At 42.4% G+C, this 21,671-nt stretch overlaps 2 protein-coding genes across 4 annotated transcripts; one reads left to right on the top strand and one right to left on the bottom strand.

Annotated features, from left to right (window-relative positions):
• Positions 7,932 to 11,101, top strand: LOC8063929 (probable E3 ubiquitin-protein ligase RHG1A). Of its 2 annotated transcripts, XM_002448424.2 has the most exons (5): positions 7,932 to 8,113; positions 9,420 to 10,203; positions 10,293 to 10,364; positions 10,523 to 10,669; positions 10,754 to 11,058. In XM_002448424.2, the coding sequence occupies exons 2-5, from the start codon at positions 9,433 to 9,435 to the stop codon at positions 10,886 to 10,888; spliced, it is 1,125 nt and encodes a 374-aa protein (XP_002448469.1). In that variant the 5' UTR covers positions 7,932 to 8,113; positions 9,420 to 9,432; the 3' UTR covers positions 10,889 to 11,058. The 2 variants fall into 2 exon arrangements, with proteins under 2 accessions (XP_002448469.1, XP_021318976.1); XM_021463301.1 differs by lacking the exon at positions 7,932 to 8,113 and having other exon boundaries at positions 10,754 to 11,101.
• Positions 11,721 to 18,146, bottom strand: LOC8072286 (putative glucose-6-phosphate 1-epimerase). 2 transcript variants are annotated; one of them, XM_021463303.1, is made up of 9 exons: positions 17,953 to 18,146; positions 16,580 to 16,654; positions 16,134 to 16,190; positions 15,889 to 16,049; positions 15,657 to 15,797; positions 14,839 to 14,938; positions 14,666 to 14,765; positions 14,336 to 14,572; positions 11,721 to 13,070 (listed from the first exon to the last, which is right to left on the bottom strand). In XM_021463303.1, the coding sequence occupies exons 1-8, from the start codon at positions 18,073 to 18,075 to the stop codon at positions 14,361 to 14,363; spliced, it is 969 nt and encodes a 322-aa protein (XP_021318978.1). In that variant the 5' UTR covers positions 18,076 to 18,146; the 3' UTR covers positions 11,721 to 13,070; positions 14,336 to 14,360. The 2 variants fall into 2 exon arrangements, with proteins under 2 accessions (XP_021318978.1, XP_021318977.1); XM_021463302.1 differs by having other exon boundaries at positions 11,724 to 13,070; positions 14,332 to 14,572.

Genomic DNA, 21,671 nt, shown 5'->3' with positions numbered 1-21,671 from the left:
GCAAGCACCTCTTCGGCTCTTCGTCCCTCAATTTGAGGTCCAGAAAATTGTTTCTTTTTCATTTGAACGAAAGGTGCAGAAATTTGTCAAACCGAAGCGTTCAGATGCAGACCACTGCTAATCTGCAGAACTTACGCTCATGTACTACACAAGTTGACAGAAATATGTACCAGACCACAGTTGTCCAGAATTGTCAGAGAGATAAGCTGAAGTATCGGTGCTACCGCAAGTTTTTTTTAGGAAAAATAAAATACTAGTTATTCTTAATGATGATCCACCAATCTGTATTTCTGGCAACTTCCTGACATTTCACAACGCGAAGGTGACACCATGACAGGGATCCGAAGCGTATATAAGAGGCGTATCAGTTTGGGCTAATAGCATTTGGTTGCTGCAATCTATCAGCTTAATAAGTAAGTAGATTCTGTACATCTCGACACGGCGTCAACTTGCAGGTTTGGTGAAAGTGAAGGTCGTGGCTCTTAAAAACCTTTAATTCAGGCAATCAGCTTGGGGTTCTGCTAAAACTGACACCTCTGTTCAACCTTCAAACAAATAGCATCGCCTTCCATGCCCTTCGCTTTCTCTGAAAGAAAACGACTTGTGAGAAGACCATGGGCGCAATGCAATGCAACTGAAAGGCCGTCCTATCCCGTCCCAGTCCATCCATCCACGCAGCACTTGGAAGAATGATTTTGTTCGTGGAGCAGATCAAGTGCTGTGCTAACCGGAGAACCCAACAAGGAGACATCACTCTACATAGGAGTCTAGGAGAGGGTTATATCAACTGATTAGTGTCCTGCCCTGCGGTGCCGTGTTGAATGATCACACCAACACACAGACACTGAAAAGCACCTGCATTATCAAATCAAACAAACCAAGAGGCATGAAACCTACTCCAAAAATAAATTTGCGCTCCTGATTGCTGCATCATGCCATTACAGAGGGACGAGCACGCAGCTTAGTAGGCCACGGTTGCTGAATTATATAAAACCCCTGGACGGCCCTATGCGGCTATGTATATTCATCATGGCAGGGATTGAGTAGAATCACGATAGCATGATGTTGATACGGCACGAGGAGAATATATAAAGTTCAGAAAATGGTCAGAAGACCCGGGGCGGCCATGAAGATGCAAAGGAAAGCAAAGACAAGGCGCTCCGGATGTGTGCAGCCCTGTCTGACGACGGCGAACGGCGAGCGAGCGCATAAAAAAAATGGGGGCTCCGTCCGACGAGTTGTATACAGACTTGATTGTGGGACGGCTTGCTTGCTTGGTCGTTTGATTCCCCCCCTGTAATCATGCTGACGACGCAAAGGGGACGCAGCAAAGTGAGGCCTAAGCCTTCAGAGTCATGGATGCTATGATGCACATGTGCAAGGAGTGCGAGCGAAATTTTCCGAAACTTTCAGTCTAATAAGCGAAGAGGATGTAAAAATATATCTTTTCAAAAAAAGGAGATAAAATATAGCCAAGATCAACATGACCCCAGTTTACTAGTTGAAAACGAAGACCTGCATCAACCTGTAGGAAGTCGTCAAGGCCAAGTGAAACTTGTCCACCTGTGTCGTCGTCGCGGTTGCAGAAAAGAAGAGGACGGGCAGTTCTCCGTTGCGGCTTTGGATCATGCGCGTGTTGTGCATATCAATCAGCATCCGTTGCCGAACTCAACAAGTGGAGACGACAAGAGGTCGTTTTGACGGAGCAAACTGCTCGCTCTTGGGACTGTTGAGAGCCAACGGTGGATACCAAACAAAACTGCCAGTGGCCGTCAGGCCATTAACCATACCCCCAACCCAACGGCCTCTGTGTGTCACGCATGTCCACAAGCACCTTGGTTATTCGGTTTTGTTTTTTTTAACCACCTTGGTTATTCGTCGTATGCATGCGTATATCGTTGCCCGGATTCGTGTGTGCCATTTGTGTGCTTATGGCATGTCAACCGGATGCCCAAAAGGCAAGCGGCCCGGCCGTGCGTTAAATTAGAGTAGCGGCCAGCGACCCCCCGTACCATACGTCAACTGCCGGTTGCTTTTGGCCTGCCTTTCGTGCCGGCCGCCTCCGTCATCATATCGCGCTGCTACTGCTTACTAGTAGTGCTAGTGGCACGGTTCAGTCCGTCCAACTCAAATTCCGACTCCGAGCCGACCAGACACGCACATACATGTACACCATCTAGCCTTTAAGTAAAACTTGCACCAAACAAAAGATAAAAGTGGAGGATCAGCAGTGTTGATTGCCGCCTTGCAATGGAATTCTTGGGGCCTAGATTCAATAATCATTTGGCTTTCATCCCTGCGGATGAAACAAGAGGTGGTGTGCTGATAGCCTGGGATCAAGGTTTTATTGTTGGACAACCCGTGGACACAAAACTTTACTGTTTATCAGTGATGATGACTCTTAAGTTGCAAAACAATTCCTTCATAATTACCTCGGTGTATGGACCAGCCTCCAACAACAGTGCTGACAAAGATGTTTTCCTGGCTGAACTGATTGACTCCCAACCGGCTTCTCCCAACCGGCTTCTAACGCCCCTTGGCTGTGCCTAGGGGATTTCAACCTGATCCTGGAAGCACGTGATAAAAACAACAATAACTTGAACCGATCTCAGATGAGGAAATTTAGGCAAGCCCTTGATGCCAGTGAACTGATGGAAATAAACTTGCAAAATAGACGATACACCTGGAGTAACGGACAGCGCGACCCAACCCTAGTACACCTTGATAGAGTTTTCTGCAATAAGGAATGGGATGACATCTTCTCAGGATACTGTTTGCATGCCCTGTCCAGTTCACTCTCAGATCACTCCCCCATTTTCCTCTGCAAGCAAGTACAGCCACACCAAATGGCAACTTTCAAATTTGAATCCTTTTGGACACGAGTGCCAGGGTTCACTGAAGTGGTACAGGAAGCCTGGTCAAGACCAACTAGAGGCTCCTCCCCGATTATGATTCTCCACAACAAACTGGAAAACACTCGCAATGCCTTAAGGACTTGGAGGAAAGACTTATTCAGTGAGGCTCGCCTACAATTACACATGGCAAATGAGGTGATCAAAAGACTAGACAAAGCCCAAGAGTCAAGAACATTGTCACATGCAGAGTTCAAACTGCACAAGGACCTCAAGCAACATGTTTTAGGATGGGCAGCCATAGAAAGATCAAGGCGACGACAATGCTCCCGCCTTCTAAACTTGAAGGAAGGGGATGCTTGTACAAAATTTTTCCATCAAAAAGCAAAGGGTCGCCGAAAGAGGAACCTGATATCTTTCCTTAAAAATGACAGTGGTGAGCTGGTGTGGGAGCACAAAGATAAAGAAAACATCATCCACGCCCACTTCAAAGGGATTATTGGCACCAGACTAGGCAGGCGCTGCACGCTGGACTGGGAAAGCCTCAACCTAAGTGCCATCGATGGTTCAGTGCTGGATCAGCCTTTCACACTAGAAGAAATAAAGTGCACCATTGACAACCTACCGGCTGAGAAAGCGCCGGGACCGGATGGCTTCACCGGAATTTTTTACAAATCCTGCTGGAACATTATTAAGCATGATCTACTGGCTGCAATGCAGAGCTTCTACAGTCTGAGAGCTGGACCATTAGAAAAGCTAAATGGGGCTAACATTGTACTCATCCCAAAGAATGACTTGGCACAAGATCCAAAGGACTTTAGACCAATAAGTCTGATAAACTCCTTCGGGAAGCTTATAACAAAAACACTTGCTATCAGGCTTTCACCTCATATAAGCAGTCTGATCTCAAACTCGCAGAGTGCCTTTATAAAACATAGATGCATACATGACAACTTCCTGTTTGTCAGGAATCTGGCAAGAGCATACCACCGAAAAATGACTCCTGCCCTCCTGTTTAAGCTAGATATTTCAAAGGCTTTTGACACAGTTTCCTGGGATTACATGCTAGAGCTTTTGAGCCAACGAGGTTTCAGTGCTAGATGGCGGGACTGGCTGGCTCTCCTGTTCAAAACCTCAAGCTCATCTATCCTTTTAAATGGAACAGTGGGGGCAAAGATTGTGCACGCTAGAGGACTTCGACAAGGTGACCCCCTATCTCCATACCTCTTCATTTTAGCGATCGATGCCTTGCAAAGGATACTGGACTTGGCTACCTCCAATGGCACCTTATCCCCATTAAGGGGCAGGAATGCAAGACTTCGCCTCTCCCTCTATGCCGATGATGCTGTGATCTTCACTAACCCCAAACAATCGGAGGTCCAGGCGCTTTTTACAATTTTGGGTAATTTTGGGGAGGCAACGGGCCTAAAACTAAATCTGGAAAAATGCACAGTAGCGCCAATTCGATGTTCGAACATAAATCTGGAACAAGTGTTGAGCTCTTTTGCTGGGAAGAAAGTTGATTTTCCTATGACCTACTTGGGCCTGCCTCTGACCTTGGGAAGACTAAAGATGGTGCACTTGCAAGGAATTGTTGACAAATCAAGATCCAAACTGTTGGGGTGGCAGGGCAAGCTCCTAAACCCGGCTGGCCGGAGGGAACTAGTTAGATCGGTATTGAGCTCTATACCAATATACTTACTAACAGCTATGAAGCCACCAAAACAGCTGCTAAAAGACCTGGACAAAATGAGGCGACGCTTCCTTTGGGCAGGGGACGAAGAACTTACAGGAGGGAAATGCAAAGTAGCCTGGGCACTAGTGGCAAGACCAACTGTTTTTGGCGGACTGGGCATTCTGGATTTGGGGAAGTTCAGCAGGGCACTCAGGCTGAGGTGGCTTTGGTTCTCTTGGACAGCGCCAGATCGGCCTTGGAGAGGAACCAAGCTTCCTGTTGACAATGGAGACATTGCTCTGTTTGCAGCTGCTACGAAAGTGACAATAGGAAATGGGAGACTAGATTCATTCTGGAACTCAAGCTGGTTAAATGGTCAGGCGCCTGCAGCCACTTACCCCCTTCTGTTCAACCACAGCAAGAGGAAAAACAGATCAGTTAGAGAAGCCTTAAATGGAGGAGCTTGGATTAGGGATATTGCCTACAACCTGAATCATGAACTCCTAGATGACTTCTTCAAACTCTGGCGAGCAATAGAAGCGGAGGCGATTACCCTCGACGAAGCAAGAGAGGATCAGATAGTTTGGGCTCTGGAAAGCTCAGGTGTATATACAGCGCGGTCTGCATACATGATTCAATTCGAAGGTCAAATCCTTTCAAACTTTCCCAATCTAATCTGGAAGGCGTGGGCACCCCCTAAATGCAAATTTTTCGTCTGGCTTCTACTACAAGACAGGCTCTGGACTTCGCAACGCCTCCAGTTAAGAGCCTGGCCAAATAATTACTTTTGTGCCCTATGTGAGCGGAATTTAGAGACAGCACACCATCTCTTCTTCGAATGCCCTTTTGCACGTAGTGTTTGGGCCTTGATTGCCAATTGGAGTGGATGTCACAACCTAAATCCGCAGTCTTGGTATAATGTGTGTGATCTGGAGCTTTGCTTCCTGGAAATAGTGGATGCAGGAGCTGTTCTTACACTCTGGATGTTATGGAAACAAAGGAATGACTTCGTCCCAGGAAGGATGAGCGACAGACCTTTTTTGAAATCAAGGACGAATGCTACCTCTGGTCCATCTCCGGCGGTCATATTTTAAAGCCTCTGTTTGTTGCTAATAACACTTTTATGTAATAAACTCTTGTCTTATTTTTTGTGTATTTCTTTTTCTCCTTTTTGTTTCCCCCACAGCCTAGGCTGTAGGTGGTCGCGCTTCTCGCGCATGTAAACGTTGCTGCAGTTCTCTTCTTATGATAAATCAAAGCCGGGTTTTTCCGGATCTTTCAAAAAAAAAAAGTGGAGGATCGGTTTTATGCCGTCGTGACGTGTACTCGCGCGCTGAATCGGCTCACGTATGTTTATGTGTTGACCAGTTCCTGTGTACTACTACCATTTGTTTGTCCCAAAGAATCCTTTTTTTTTTAAAAAAAAAGTCATGTTCTTGCAATTCACTGTAGAAGAACATAACTAACCCGGTTTACTAGAGAGAAAAAACAACTAGGTACAACACAAAAAACACGTTTAAATTATACTGGTGTGTCTTGATAAAATTATCGTTGGTCCAAATTTTGGTTGACGGGTTAGCCGCCTATAATAATATTTGGCCATATGGCACAAAAGTGAACGGTGCATGGGTATGGAAAGCGCATTGCTGAGCCAAATTCTTCCTTTGATCCAAACGCAGCTAGTGGTCAATGGCCAAAATTTGGCCGGGCTGCTACGGTGTACAGCCATCCATCTAATCTAAACGTGCCCACCGTTGTGGTGTAGGAACGTCTAGCGACGTCTCTGACAAAGACATTTTTTTTTATCATGTTTGTTTGACTCTTGTGTAATGTGTGACATGATGAGATAATTTTTGTCACTATATACAGACTTTTACTAAAGTATGTTTTTCTCCTTATATAAATGAAAAGAATTCGTGACGCTGTATGAGATGGAAGTTGGTAATGTTTTTTTTTTTTTTTTGTGTGTGTGTAATGACTGATGGAATCATCTACACAAGCCCCCTCTTGTAACGCTATGAAAATGATTTCTAGGAGAATATGTGCCGTCTAAGTCAGAGCAAGTCATACAGGATATAAAAAGAAGCCTACTTTTCCCGTCCTCTTTCTAATTTTCTGAGCAATTCCTGCGAAAAAAGAATATTATCCGCCATTTTCTATGAAGATTCTACCCCTATCTCTTATGTGCCTAGAATCTATTTAGCAGATACGTAAATCCTCGCGAGCATGGAGTCAATCCCTAATTAACGCTGTACGTGCAACCCAAAGAGAGCTCCGTTATTATCGTGTTTACTTATATAATATAAACTACTAAGCACGGCTACAATGATAGGAATTCCTTTGTGCAAATGCTAAAGTATGAGCTATTGTCTGGACCCAGTATAATAGCTCTCTTATTTTAACGCAAATCACAAGGTTTTAGCAGGAGCACAAGCTAGGGAGACACACGAGAGAAAAATGAGTGAAAAAGCAAAGTACCGGTGTACAATTTTAGCAATCTAAAGTACTGATTTTTATGCATCATACACTTTACAGCCGCATCCAAGTTGGTGGTACTCCAACAGCTAGACAGGGTCGTCCTAAAAATAACCAATCACCCTGGTCACACTAAGAAAAAGGGGCTTTGTACTAACTCAAAGATTTTTCACTTTACACCACGGCACGCCAACAAAACTTGAACATCTGTAGACACATCTATTATGTTTTGCACGTTTTTATGTTATTACTTGGTACAACATATTTTATCTTAGACTTTTTTTCCCCCAAAAAGTGCACCCAAAAAACACTTTTTTCCTGTACTAATTATTACTGCTACTTTTTTTTTATTTCACAATAGCTGTAGACTGCTATGTGCTATCCTCCCTCCTACAAAAACTCTCATAACATGATGATTTTGATGTGCTATATACTGCTGCTATGCATTCAACTTCCGTTATCTAATATAATTGAGCCGGAGAGTTGATTAAATAAATACTGAAAAAGACATAGCGTTTATTTGTGCACCAAAAAGACCAGAAAACACTGACACTGCTTCACGAAAAGCGGACAAAAAAAAAATGTCCCCCAAAAAATGCGCAGGCAACAGGATGGCCCAACGCCCCACCTGTCAGCCCCTCCGTGGGTCCACTTCACTCGACTACACGCATGTACGGGCCGGCACATTATCGGGCAGGAAATTCGGTGGTGGGGGCGGTTCTGGGCCTCCGTTTGAACGAGACCCACGCCTGCCCCATCTCCCTCGCGCCCGTCGGATCCTACGCTTGGCGCCTCATCCGACGGCTCCCACACCACCTGCCCCGCGGGCCCTGCCGCCGTCCCTTCCTGCCCGCCACGCCGGCCTCGTCTCCCTCGCCGCTCCTTTCCTGTTGAAGCCTCAGGCCGCCTCCGCACCCCCCGTCGCTGTGTCTCTGTGGTTTGGTTTCTTGGCCATGCGTATATAACAACTCCCAGCACTTCCGATCTCTTCTTATCGCCCCCTCCCCCTCCCTATTCCTCCCCTCGATTCTCCGGGTTGATCCCGTCGCTGTCTGGGCCTGTTCCATTGGAGGAGAATCGCCCGGCTAGAAGAAAAGGCTTGGAAAGGAAGGTTGGTCATGGCCGCTCCTCCTCCTCCTCCTCCTCCTCCTCCTCCTCCTCTTCTTCCTCGTGTTATGTTCAGATGTTGGCATGCTGTGTTTGGTGTTCGGCCTGGTGTTGTTTGGTTGTTCGTGTCAACTGGTTGGCGAGTTTGTAGATCACCATATGAAATTCAGGGGTGGCAGAGGTTTGTTGTATTCTCGTAGAAGGAATTCAGGGTGGCAGAGAAAGGTGGTTTGCATGGTTCTTTCGCCCTTTCTCGTTGGGTTCTTCACTTCTTCTGTAGCGACTGCTTGTGAAAGTTATGTAGGCGCTGCAAGTTTAGGAACACAAACCTGTTACTTCGTGATCGATGGCTGGATTGATTTTTGTTGGGACTTTGAAGGTTTGATGATCCACGAAAGTTCTGAATTTTTGGTCTCTGCAATCCAATTCCCTTTTATTTTATTTAGTATTTAGTATTTAGTATTCAAGTACTATACTCCGTATCAATCTTCATCTGCTTTTTTTTTTGTTTCACAAAAGAAAGAAAGAAGGAAAAACTTCCTCTGTTTTCTTCAACAAATACAGGTCAATGTTTTCCTCTGAAAGACGGAATCGTTTTCCGCTGCATGTTCCGGTTGCTTCGGCTGTCTGAAACCAGCAACTTTCTTTCCCATCCTTTTTTATTCAGTTACAAGACATAGATAATATTTTTCTTATGCGATAGATAGGTACTACTATCCCATGGAATCCGTATGCGTCAACCGTCAGGGTGCCTCTCCAAGTCTATCTGATTCCGATTCCCGTAAAGCAAAATCAGTACACCTTTCGGTTTTTGATACAGTACTGTGCTGTGCCGTGGTACTGCAGGCGTGGCCGAACTGGCCTTTCAGGATAGGAAATAATTCCAGACAGGAAGGGAAAAGGTCTCTAGTACAGCAACTTCGTTTGGTCCACAGAGAAAGATGCTTTGGTTGTATATATGAGCAGACACATATCTAATAACTAGAACTATAATAGTTAAAGTTATACAGATGGATCACCTGCCTAATTTCGTTTTGCTAAAATTAATGATTAAGATTATGTTCTTTGGGTCTGCTGAATCCATTTTAGTCATACTGCGACCACATGGCCCGTGGTGAATGGTGATTACTTATGCATGCCTGTAGACTTCAGTTTGATATTGCGTATTAATTAGGGCTCCCTATTAATTAACAATTGATATCAGGCATGTTAGACCTGCCATGAATCCAGCACATTACCTGTTTACCAGGTCTGAATGATTTAACCTGTTTGGGAAATGTCTGACTTCTTCCAAACATTTGTAATTTCAGGTAATTATCTGACATGGATGAGCACATGGGAAGACGAACAGTTGGCGGCCTCCTCTTCACCAAGGGAGGCTCAATTCTTCTCTTCAGAGAAGACGGTTCGCGCCCCAAGTCCAAGAACTGCTGCTCGCGCCATGGCTGTAGTGGTCAGCATTCTGCTGACAAAGCCAAAGGCAAGGAGGTGCACAGGGCGGCGGCGCCCAATGAATCAACGCCAGCCACCCCTGGGAGATCACAGATTTTTCGGAAGCCCAACAGAAAGCCTCCACATGAAAGCAGTGCTTCAGGCAGCATCAGCAGGGATGCAGGAGGCTCTTGTAGCGAAACCGGCAACAGGTCAAGAGACACTCCTGGGCCCGGGCGTGATCTACTGGCTAGGCTTAAGGAGAGGGTCAACACATCAAGGAAACGATCGTTGAACAGGGAGAACAGCCCACAGTCACCGAGTGGATTCAGTGCTGGTTCCCCGAGCAATAGTCGATCGGTCTCAAGGCCGTCGCATCGGGCAGCTTCGAGGATAAGAAAAGCTGATGAAGGTGCAGCAAATGCAGGAGCTGACGGTGTGCGCAGAAATGGTGCTGGAGATGCTAGGAGGAGTTCAGAGAGGAGTGACGACGACTTGCTGCTAGTTGAGCAGGTAACAAGAAACCATGTGCCTTCTGAAGGGTTTCTTTCTGGATTCATGGCGAGATACAGAAGCGGCCTTCAGGGAGACCTTTCATCTCTGGACGACAGCATGGAGGACTCAAATGGATACTTGCGCTTTGATGTGGGTGGAATAGAAGAGGTAAGGCATTCTATCACTGCACAATTGTCATGCTAAACGTCCAAATTATATAGAGAATGCAAATCATATAATTACATTGTGCATTGCAGCTTGAGAACTACTTCATATTCAATGATCGGCATAGAGGAATGAGGATGGATATCGACGGCATGTCCTACGAAGTATGTCTGGATGCCTGACCCCTTACTCTGACGACGCCATTTTCTGATTTCCTTCGTTGCTTCATCCTCTTGTCTCTCTTCAGTTAGCAAACATTTTTTGTTTGTCATGCTTTGTATCTCCAGTGTACTTATCTAATTTGTGACACTCTGCTTTGAAGGAGCTGCTTGCTTTGGGAGAGCGAATTGGTACTGTAAACACTGGTCTTTCAGACAATGCATTGTCCACGTGCCTGAACAGGAGCCTCTACATGCCCACAGCTTCAGGTTCTCATGAAGATTGTGAAAGAAAATGCAGCATATGCCAGGCAAGTTCATTTGTATCAGATTGTTCTGTAGCAGGATATTAGTTGCAACCTCTAAATATTTTCTTTCACTGAAATATTTCTCAGGAGGAGTATTTAGCCGGCGAGGAGGTGGGAAAGATGGCATGTAAGCACTACTACCACCTTTCCTGCATACAGCATTGGCTTCGGCAGAAGAACTGGTGTCCTATCTGCAAATCTGTTGCCCTGAAAATCAACTAGCAACTCATTTCATGTTTGAAATGAAGTGTATAGATTCTTCATGTCCTGTATTCCCTCCCCACCCCTCTCCATTTTCCTTTTGAAATTCTTTTCCCTTCTTTTTTTTACTCAAAACACTCATTTTTATTATCAATTTAAATCGGAAAAGGAAAAATTGTGTTGTGTGGGCTTGCTGCGAGTCTGAAATCATGTTGGCCCAAGGCCCAGTAAGAAGAGCCCCAATTTAGGACGGGAAACGTCCATTTGAATTCTCTCAACTATCAACGTCGTGATGTCGTCTGATTTACAACAAAATACAAAATCGAATATCATATGCTCCAAACTATGTATACCGACTGGTTTTGAAGACAGTTTAGCTACGCGGGGCATTGATAGTTCAAAGGGGCAAACATTTTTTTTCAAAATATTATCCATTTTCTTGAAAAAGTCATGCGATTAAAATTCCTAAAATATGGTTTGAATCATTTGTTTAAGGTCGAAAAAAATGAAACTTTTAACGTTTCTCTTGGATTTATTTAAATCTTCTATGGTCTGCACTCAACTTAATCTAGTTAATTCGGTTGTCCCTGGCAGCACCATCCGTGCTAACCAACTACGCGGACTCCATCTACCATCATCTCATATGAGAGCACACATAGTTAGCATAAGTTCAATTCTCATAAAAATATAGTAAAATCTGTTGAGCCAAGTATTACATGAAAATCACTCTGTCGTGTTTTTTTTAGGCTAAACCATCAAACCCTTAGGCCTTGTTTGGATCCGTCCAGATTCGCATCAATCCACATGTGTTGAGGTGGATTAGAGTGAAACTTGAACTAAATTCCACCTCAATCCACTCTAACACATGTGGATTGAGGTGAATCTGACTACATCTAAACAAGGCCTTATAGATATAGCCAGTACACAACCCCTTCGATATCAATATGTGTGCTCCATGTCCTTAGACGCCTCGCCTTGACTGTGTTCTGTTTTCACCGTCCATGGTCGATCAGTTCAAACTATTATGTTTTCACCGTCCATGGTCCATTGATTTGAACTCCGCACTTAACCTTCTTCACTGCCATCGACCATCTTGATGCACTCAACATCTGCACATTCACAAGCTAAGAAACATAAAATCATATTAGTTTAACTTAACCAAAACTCAATCATCTCATCTTTACAATCACTCATAATTCATGACATGGGTCTATCATGTCATCTCAAACCTTCTATTTTAATGCTAAAAACAAGGTTTAACTGGCGACGGAGCCTAGTTAGACCAAGGCAGAGAATAAGGCTTAGCCCTACATTTATTAATTTAATTATATTATAATCATGCTCTCATGATACGATGATTGGCATGCTAATTACATTTAGATCGTGACAAATAGTATTGTTTTGAATGATAACGGGGCTACAGACGATGGCCCAGAAGGAAACATAAATAGAAAAAAAAGTGCCATTATCGTTGATTTACATGAACGCTTGAGTTCATGGTGGGAGGACACCGTACTCATGGTCACAAAAGAAGAAAGAAGGCGCTTCAACGGCTTGGTCATTTACACATGCTGGAATCTTTGGAAGGAGAGAAATCGTAGAATTTTGAGCAATGTATATGAACCGGCCTTGCAGGTTGCTTCAAGAATCAAAGAAGACATTGCACAAAGAAAAAGGGCTATTGAGAGAGCTGGCTAGCAAGTTGCAATTTGTTTTTCTGCCAGTGTTCAGCTGCTTTGTGTTTGGCTTTCCTGTTGCTGCTGTTTCTATAAATTGTACATAGAAAACTCTTTTACTTCTTTCTTAATTGAGAGGCAAAGCTCCTGCCATTTCTTTCAAAAAAACATATCCCCATCCAGGAGCAGGTGAACTCATGTATCCAAGATAACGTCTCTACACACTAATAGAAAAGGAAAGACATCTCCTAGCCCTAATGTAAAGTAAGGCACCATCCATATGTCCGGCGAACAATTCTGAACAATGGATGCTATTATTCACTAATTTGAGTCCACTGAGGTCTGAGGGCACAATCAGATATTCCAAAGCTACTAGCGCGGCTTATTATTGCAGTGATCACCTGCTTCTATATACTAACAATAAAGACACATAAGTGGATGAAAATGGCGACGAACAAAGGCTCGTAAGTTGAAACAGCTTCAACACCAGGGCAGCCACCAAGTAATGTAAGCGACGCCAGCCATTCCTACAGAAATGGAGAATTCATGAATTAGGAATAGGAACTATGGATGACATTGCAAATTGAAATAACTGGAAGAGGTACTTGTTGACATAACTATGAAATTAAACAGGCTTGAGGACTATCTTCAGTCACTGTGCTATCAATCACATGAATAGAGCTCAAAGACATATGCCCATTGTGCTGAAATCAAATTATAAATACAAACAGAATTCAGTCTGCAACTGGAGCAAACATATTATTTCTAAAGGGCAATGCTACGGTTTCAAATAAATCTGAGTCATTGATTCTTTTATTTCTTTTTTAGTTAGTTAATGAATTAATCAATCTAAAAAAGAAAGAAGATATGTTGTCAAATCCTCAAATCAGGGAGAGAATCTGGAGCATGGCCTTTCCTTTCCTTCCGCATGGCCTCTTCCTTTGGGGCTTAACGTGAATACCTATTTTTTTTGTTTCATTTTTTTGCTAACGTATACATGTACATATATGTCCTATGTACAAAAGTTTTTAGCAAAAGCAATGAGTATTCAACTAAATACCCTGAATAAATATTTTAATGTATCCATATTTGAATGAGATTATTTTTATATACTTTAAGTTTTGATATTTTTACCTAAAACATGACTAATTGTTTTATGATTCTAAATCATCATGTTAAAATACGTTGCACGCTACACACGCTACATAATCTAGTGTATATTATGCTAACTTGATTAAAATTGTGTTACATAATTTAGAGGCCTTTGTAATAAAAAGTTATCACGTATATTATTGAGCATGTAAAGTTGCTACATAAATTTTTTTTGTACGAACATAGAATTTTATATATGTTTGGACACATATGTGTTTCCAGTATATTTAGAACCTACATACAACATTATGTTACTTGTACAAAACTATTATATAGTGTATGCTAATTAAATTATATCATATCTAAAGTTGCAAAAATAAAAAGATATTTATATCTAAACTTTCCTCATTTATTGTATTTTTCCCAAAATTAAAAATTAAATAAATATAATTTCACATATTACCTCCTGGAAAGTAATAGATGATTCTAACCATTCGATCTAATTAAATAAAGGGCTCACAGTTACTTGGGTGTACCATAGCAAAGCCCATTTCTAAATCCACATTTTCAAGCATCTTGACAAAACAAATTGAGAATTGCTGAAGCTTGAGTTTTAACTGCATTGGACTTGTCTCTATCACTATGAGCTCTCAAATTGCGAAAAGTCAAAAAGCTTCGAAGCGAGATGAGCATTACCTACACAAGATCTTTGCAGGTTAGAATTCTCATCCCTGAAGAACCTTCTCTGGATCTAACTGTCCACTATAGTAACTGGAAGGAACAGCTGTGAGCTCCATCTTTCCTTTCCACTCTTCACCAGGTTTCAAGGTAATGTGTTTCTCAACATTTGCAGGTCCAACGCACAGCATGTGTTTGTATTCTTCATCTCCGAAATCTTGCATGATTTTTGACCTCTTATCCCATGGGTTCCATAAAACTACAAGAGGAAAAAGGGTAATGGAAATAAGCATGTTATAACAAAGCTAAACGAATGCTGATGAGAACAAAATCAATGATCGAGTAAATTTACCAGTATCCGGAAGCCCATCTTTTCTTAAGACATATGTTCTTTTCTTCTCATGATCAATTATCGCAACTTTTGATGGCACGTCTAAATAAATTTTGTCAATCTTCACCACAAGAAAAGGTTGTTAAATCAGCAAAATTCATAGTTTCATTGTGATATTGAGTTGGTTTAGTTACCTCTGTTTCAAACACGATTGCATCTCCTTGCTCTGTGAATCGCTCTTTTGTAAGGTTGTCAAGGTAGTCCAAGGTCTCCAGCCCTTCAACACGTACTTCACTGGGGACATTTGTGTCTTGAGTAAGTAAGGAAAAAACAACTTTCAATTCCTGATTGTTTGAACAGGTATATGCTTGAATTGAGATAAAGTACATGTAAACATCTTCTAATGCCTATTCTCTCCAACTTTCAGCTCCTTCAATACCCATAAAACTAAAGTGCCTCACTCATTTCCTGCGGTCTAAAAGTTTGTCATGTACCTGCATTAAAACTGCAGTATGAAACCATCATGCTTGCCAACAGCTTCTAAATGGTGTTTCATTAGCCGAGCTTAGTTTAATACCAATGACATAATCATAAATGCATAATACATCCTTCCTCCATGTTCTTTTATAAGGCGCACACGCATACTAAGATTAAAAATTTTAAAACTTTGACCAAAAATTTAGCTAACAATTTTTAACTTTTATAATACAAACTTGATATGATTAGATTTGCAATCAAATATACTACCTAATTATCATAATTTTATAACCCTAAATAATATAAATGTAAAATAAAGAAATTGTCAAAATATAATTTGGGGGACTGTAAAAGATTATGGAGGTAGTATCGGCCTAGGCATCAACAAGTAAACTGAACACATATAACTGGAAAGCCATATGCAAGATAGGTCCACAATTCCAATTCCAGACTATTGGATAAGTTTCTGGTTACGACATCTGAACCAAAATCTGAGAATAGAGGGGGAATGAACTGATTAAAAAATTATGCATACCTTATGTCAGATACCGAGAAGTACGTATGGTATGCAAAAGTAAATGAGAAAGGTCTTCCATCAATATTTGTATTTCTGATTCGAGAAGTGAGAATCAAATCTCCTCCAGGCGCAAGAGCAACTCTTAATCGAAATTCAAAGCTGCAAGTAGTAATTTTATTTAAAGATAGATGAGGAGCAGAGTCAAGCATCGACATGATAACATCATGGACTCATGGTCTCTAACACGAACCTATGAGGCCAAATCTTGAGATCTTCTTCAGAAGGCTTCAGAATGAGATCAGCAAAAGTTTTTATAGCAGTGTTTACTGGGAAAGGTGGAGGATTATCATCAATAGCCCAGAAACGGTTCCTTGCAAATCCATGTTTCTCAAGATTTCCATGTGTTCCAAACTGCATATATATGGTTCTTTCGGATGATTGGACCAGGCATTTTTTGAGCTTATAAATTATGAAATAAAAATGAAATTGCCATACTTGGGGAAAACAAATGGGTATTCCACCATGGATTGCTTTTGGAGGCTTGAAAATGGCCTGAAAAAGGACTTCAAGTCAAAACCATGTTTAAGAGGTGCCATGTTTAAGAGGCAACATGCATATAATAAATGAGGAGCCATGAGTGGCATACTTAATTGAGTAGTTAAACTTGCATTTGTAGGGAAAAAAACATGAAAATAAAAAGGGCTAAGGTCCTGAGAAAATGAAACGGTATTTTAGTGATATTTCAAAAGGGCTCTGGAACTAAGAATATGAAGTATTGACAAAGCATATTAGATATGTTCAGATCGAATCTAGTTAATGAATAAATTTGTTTTGGCATGGACAAGGATGACAGAGATGTATCGCCCATGCTTCTAATGCACTAATGGATTAAGAAGTTAACCAATGACGTCAGCCATGACATCTTGAATGTTTCTATATACCTTGCTGCTCATAAAAAGCAATTCATCTCCATGGTCATTCTTCCAAGAGGTTACTTGACCTCCATAAATATGGACCTTGCAAAAGACAATATAATTGATCAACTACAGGAGCTAAAACCTGATCTAATACAGACACATGATTATAATTTTCATGCAGGTACCAGGCCCTACATGCGTGAAAGATTTGCCTTTCGGCAAATTGGTATGCTTCCAACTTGGATGAAAAATAAAGATGGGGAAGAAAAAGAAGGAACAACGCAGCAAATTTATAGGACATCTTATAGTCCTAGTTGAATGCAAGAATGACATTTGACACCCATTGACAGAAGTTTTAGAGCCTGTTAGACTAAAGAGTTAACTAACTAGTGTGTCAAGAGTCAAGAAGGATTGATCTAGACAACTGGATAACACTAAAAGTTTACCTAGTTATCATTTGTATGGTACAACTCAACCCACAACTAAGTACTACCATTAGCTTCTCTACAACTACCACAAACGACAATAACTTTGACTTTTTGTTATGTAGGAGTATGCAGTTGTGCAACTTCGTTAATACAAACTTAACACATAATCATATCCATATCAGTTAGACATATAGTTTTAGTTATGGTCTGAGGCCTCCTCAGCCGAACATGCTAGAACTAAAAACACGGATTCACTGTGGTTCCTCCATCTTATCAGAAAAAAGGAACGTATCCTATCCTACAGGTCATCAGATGTGTATCAGACCAAATTCCAAAACAACCTGATGGTCATCCATCTTGACAACGAAAGGCTATATACCTAGGCCCCTTTCCCTTTCAAGTGGCATAGTCGGTGCGTCTTCTGCCACTAGATCCCAACAAGCAGGGCATTGTCCGCATAATGTTTGAAGTCTTTCAACATCACCTTTTCACAGTCCACTTATCGAGTTGTAAATGTAATACTTGTACAATCTAGCTTTTTGGTCTCTGTGGAGGAATAGATCACGAAATTAATTCTGCAATGATCGAACCTGAACTAGATGGACAGCACCACTAATTCATGATCGAATTACAAAGTGACAAAATCACCCCCCCTCCCCCCCCCCCCCAAAAAAAAAAAACAACCAGAAAAACACAGCACCTGTCGCTCTTCATCACGCACGGTTAAAATGTTAAACGCCAATCGCCGGCAAGTACGTCTCCATTCTCCAATTAACCGGACTCGCGAGTCGTGAATTTGGTTGGCGAACCCCGGACGCTCAAGGCTCAACCCCATCATATTAAAATCCACACGCTATACGCAGATCGCACCCTTCCCGTCCTCCGATCCTGACTTCCTCCGAACGGAATGCGCCCCCAAATCGTCCCCGGAAAAGTTTTGGATGGTAGGCAATCGATCGAGCTCGTTACCTCCGCGGACCAGCCGCGCGACTCGCGGAGGACGAGCTTCTCGAGGCCGGTGGGACCCTTCGTGCGCTCCACGGATGGCCGGTGCGGCGTTGGCGGCGTCGAGGACGACGACACGGTGGCCATGTTCCCACGGACTCAAGCGATCGTCGAAGTGACTGCGAGAGTGGACTAGTGGAGTAGAGTGAAGAGATGAATGAAAGGTGTGCGAGGTGAGCGGGCAGCTATTTATAAGCGAAGAAGCGAGCTCAGGAGAGTGAAGAAAAGTCTCCATCTTAGGCAACTAGGAACAACTAGTCCTGTTCCCTCTATCTCAATTTATAAAACATTTCAAGAATTTTGGAGAGGCAAAATATTTCAAGTTTGACTAAATTTATATGATAAAAATAATAATATTTATGATGTCAACTAAGTATCATTAAATTCCTTATTAATTATATTTTCATAGGATACTTTTTTATATGTCATAAGTTTTCATAATTTTCTCTATAATTTGATCAAACTTGAGATTCTTTGACTCTCTAAGATTCTTAAAATATCTTATTATTTAGAATGGAAGCAGTATGAGTGAACTAACGAACTAACAGTTAATCCATAAAGTGAACTAAGAATTAGTCTATCTATTTAGATACTTAGGAACTAAAAACTAGTCAACTAGTTGTTAGGTCTATAGATCCAAACAGGCCTTAAAAGAATGGAACTCTAAACAATTTAAATAAATTAATCAAATATGTATATGAATAAATATCACTATATTAATTATAAAATATACTTTTATAATAAATATATTTAGAATATAAAAGTTCATGTTGTTTTTTATAAATCTAATTGCATTTTAGGTTATTTGACTGTTTATTAGGAAACAAAATTATTTATTTAGGGATGGAAGAAGTAGATTTTTGTTGATAGGAGGGATTCTAGGGGGCATGTTATAGGGAAGGGGTCTGAACAAGTTTATGAATTAGTATCATGTTCTCTCAATCTCCAACAGTTATGCAATTGGACTTTGCATTCTTGAAATTTGCCAAAAATCTTAAAAATTGCTCTCCAACAGTTTTGCATTTGACTTATGCATTTTGGCAAACTTGGCATTTGATAGACCAAACTTGGCATTTTTGCATAGGCACAATGGCTTGGCAATTTTGATATCTCGAGAATCTTGGACTCCTTGTCGTGTCCGTACTCCCCACTTCGCGGTAGTTTCCCGCGAGACGACTCCTCCGCGCGAGAGAATTGGCGGCGATGGGCGAAGGAATTGCGCGCGAAAAAGAAAGCGCCCGCGCGACGCGCAAGAGAATTTCCCGCGAAGATGAAAGATTCCCAGACAAAAATAGTTGGGTCTACTATTTTGGAAAATGTCAAGTCAAAAATGCCAAACACTTGGAGATGAATTTATTTTTCCTTTGACAAAATGTTTAGGGACTTGGCAAACTCCAACAAATGGCAATTTCCAATTGCATAACTGTTGGAGATGCTCACTTGGAACTATGCAAGATCAGAATAGAACACATTCGAATGTTAGTTATTTCGACACAAACTTGATCAGTACATCCAAACCAAGTGTTCACAGGCTGGATGCACGAGTGCTTTTCGACCAAACCAGACCAAACCAAAGCCTCTCCAGTCTCATGGTGTTAACTTCCGGAGGCCAACACAATTCAATCGCCTCGCTTCAGAGAATAGGATATCCTTTCCGGAGGGTTGGAGACCGACGCGTTTCCATTAGCACTTCATATAGCAGAATAATAGGGCGCCTTCCAGATTGAACACATTCCCGACCAGACAATAAAATTTCGACATGCCCGTCCAGACACAAGCACGCTGATTCCAAGTATATGTATGCTTGAACCAGACAAAGCTGTGTACATCAGTACATGTGTCAAGAAATGCTTCGTCACAAAGAACCTCAGGCTAGTAAACATATTTATTGCCTTGAAACCATTCGGCTCTGAATGGCGTGCTGCCACAAGTTCCGCTATTGGTGAACATCACTATGGGGGTGAAAAAAAACTTTAACTTTACATCAAAGGAGTAATGGCCAATGTAAAGTTGCCCAAATTTGTGCAGACAGAAAAAGTACGATCGAAAGTACTGTCTGCTAATTTATTATAAGAAAAAAATATAGCTGACAAAAAAAATACGGCTTATAAGATAAGCAAACGTTAAACCGAACCGTAGGAAATGACTCTCAGGCTATCATCAAGACCTGAAGGCTTCAGTTCTTTGGTGCTTGGAAGTCAGTCTTCGCTGGCCTGCGTGCTGTGGCAGCCTCATCTGGCTTGTAATAAGTCGGGTCAGTTTTCAGTGTTAGCTTCTTATATCGTTCTGAAACCTGTTGTTTGCTGGTTGTGGCGTAGTTGCCGTCGCTTTTTTGGTTGCTTCTCAGTTCATAAACTGGGCAGATGACTTGAAACCTGTGTAATTTCTTTACTATCCGTAATGAAATTCGGTTCGTCCGTTGTGGAAATAAATCTAATGATTCATGAAGCAATTAATTAGTTATAAGCTTCATTTGTCCGCACCTGCTCCAATTGATGAATTTTGGTCTGATCACACTTTCCAATTTTGGAGCTTTTAACTAAAAAAAATCCTGGCCCATTACGGTATGTTCCTTAATTTCTAAATTCATTAGGAGCAACACTTGGCAGCGTGTTTCTGTTAAAGTTGAAATAGATCAGACAACAAAAGCAGTTTACAAAATATAGACTACAAAGTCTACTACAAACACTCTGGCAAGGTCAAATGGCAGTTCAAACCCAAGCAAGATATTGTCAAGACATAGTTACATCTTTACTCAGGAGCAATTTGCTTCAACTACTCAGTGAGACTGCTAGAATCTAGTAACGAGACTGAGGTGGAATCTAGGAATAGCTCGATACCAATTTCAAATCTAGCAAACCTCAAGAGCACAATTCAACTCACGCAGCGATTTGCTTCAACTTCTCAGTAGACCGCTAGAATTTACTTCAGATTTAGGATTTGCACAACACCGGTTTCAAATCCAGTAATGCACCGAATTTAGCCGGACTCAATCACAAGAGACATAGCCATGGGGCACTCTGCAGGAGTAGCGGTGACGGTTCTGGCGGGCGTGGAAAGCGACAGCGAGGACGTACTCGGACTCGGAGCCGTGGAAGAAGACCAGCGCGGCCGCAAACTGCCACGCCTGTCTCTGGCCCGACATGGCCTAGGTGGGGATTTGGAGCCCGAGGCTTGCGCTAGGGCTCCAGGGGTGCTGCCGTGCTAGGAGGAGATGCTTCACCGCGAGGTGGGTCGAGGAGGGGATGCCGCATGCGGGCACTTTTAGACCAAAGGCGTGCCTAGGCTTTTTTTCACCACGCGCCTGAACGGGAAAAGCGAGGCTTGTGCCGGCGTCTGTGCTCTACCACGGCATCGGCGGCGTCCCGCGCCGCCGCGCGTGCCGGTGCTGCTGTGAGACGGCGGTGGCGGCGAGAGGTTTGCGGCGCTGCTGGTGCTGGTGATGAGCTCACTGCCATGGAGAAGGAGAGGCCGAGAGGGGAGGGAACGGATCGGGCTCGGCCGCACCCGGCCACCCGCACAGGAGGCCAGGGGCCCAGGGCCAGTTGGGCCCGTCTAGTGCCCAAACATCAAACATGGCTGGAACGGACCCGATATCAGATAATACAAAGTTGATGGAAAAATCATGTTCAAGAATCTACGTATTCCTTCCGTATTGATAGTATAGAGATTTTGTTAGTGAT

Source organism: Sorghum bicolor, chromosome 6 (assembly GCF_000003195.3).
Source record: "Sorghum bicolor cultivar BTx623 chromosome 6, Sorghum_bicolor_NCBIv3, whole genome shotgun sequence".
NCBI classification, from domain to species: Eukaryota; Viridiplantae; Streptophyta; class Magnoliopsida; order Poales; family Poaceae; genus Sorghum; species Sorghum bicolor.
Note: the sequence above shows the minus strand (reverse complement) of the source record. Positions and strands in the feature narration are given on the sequence as shown.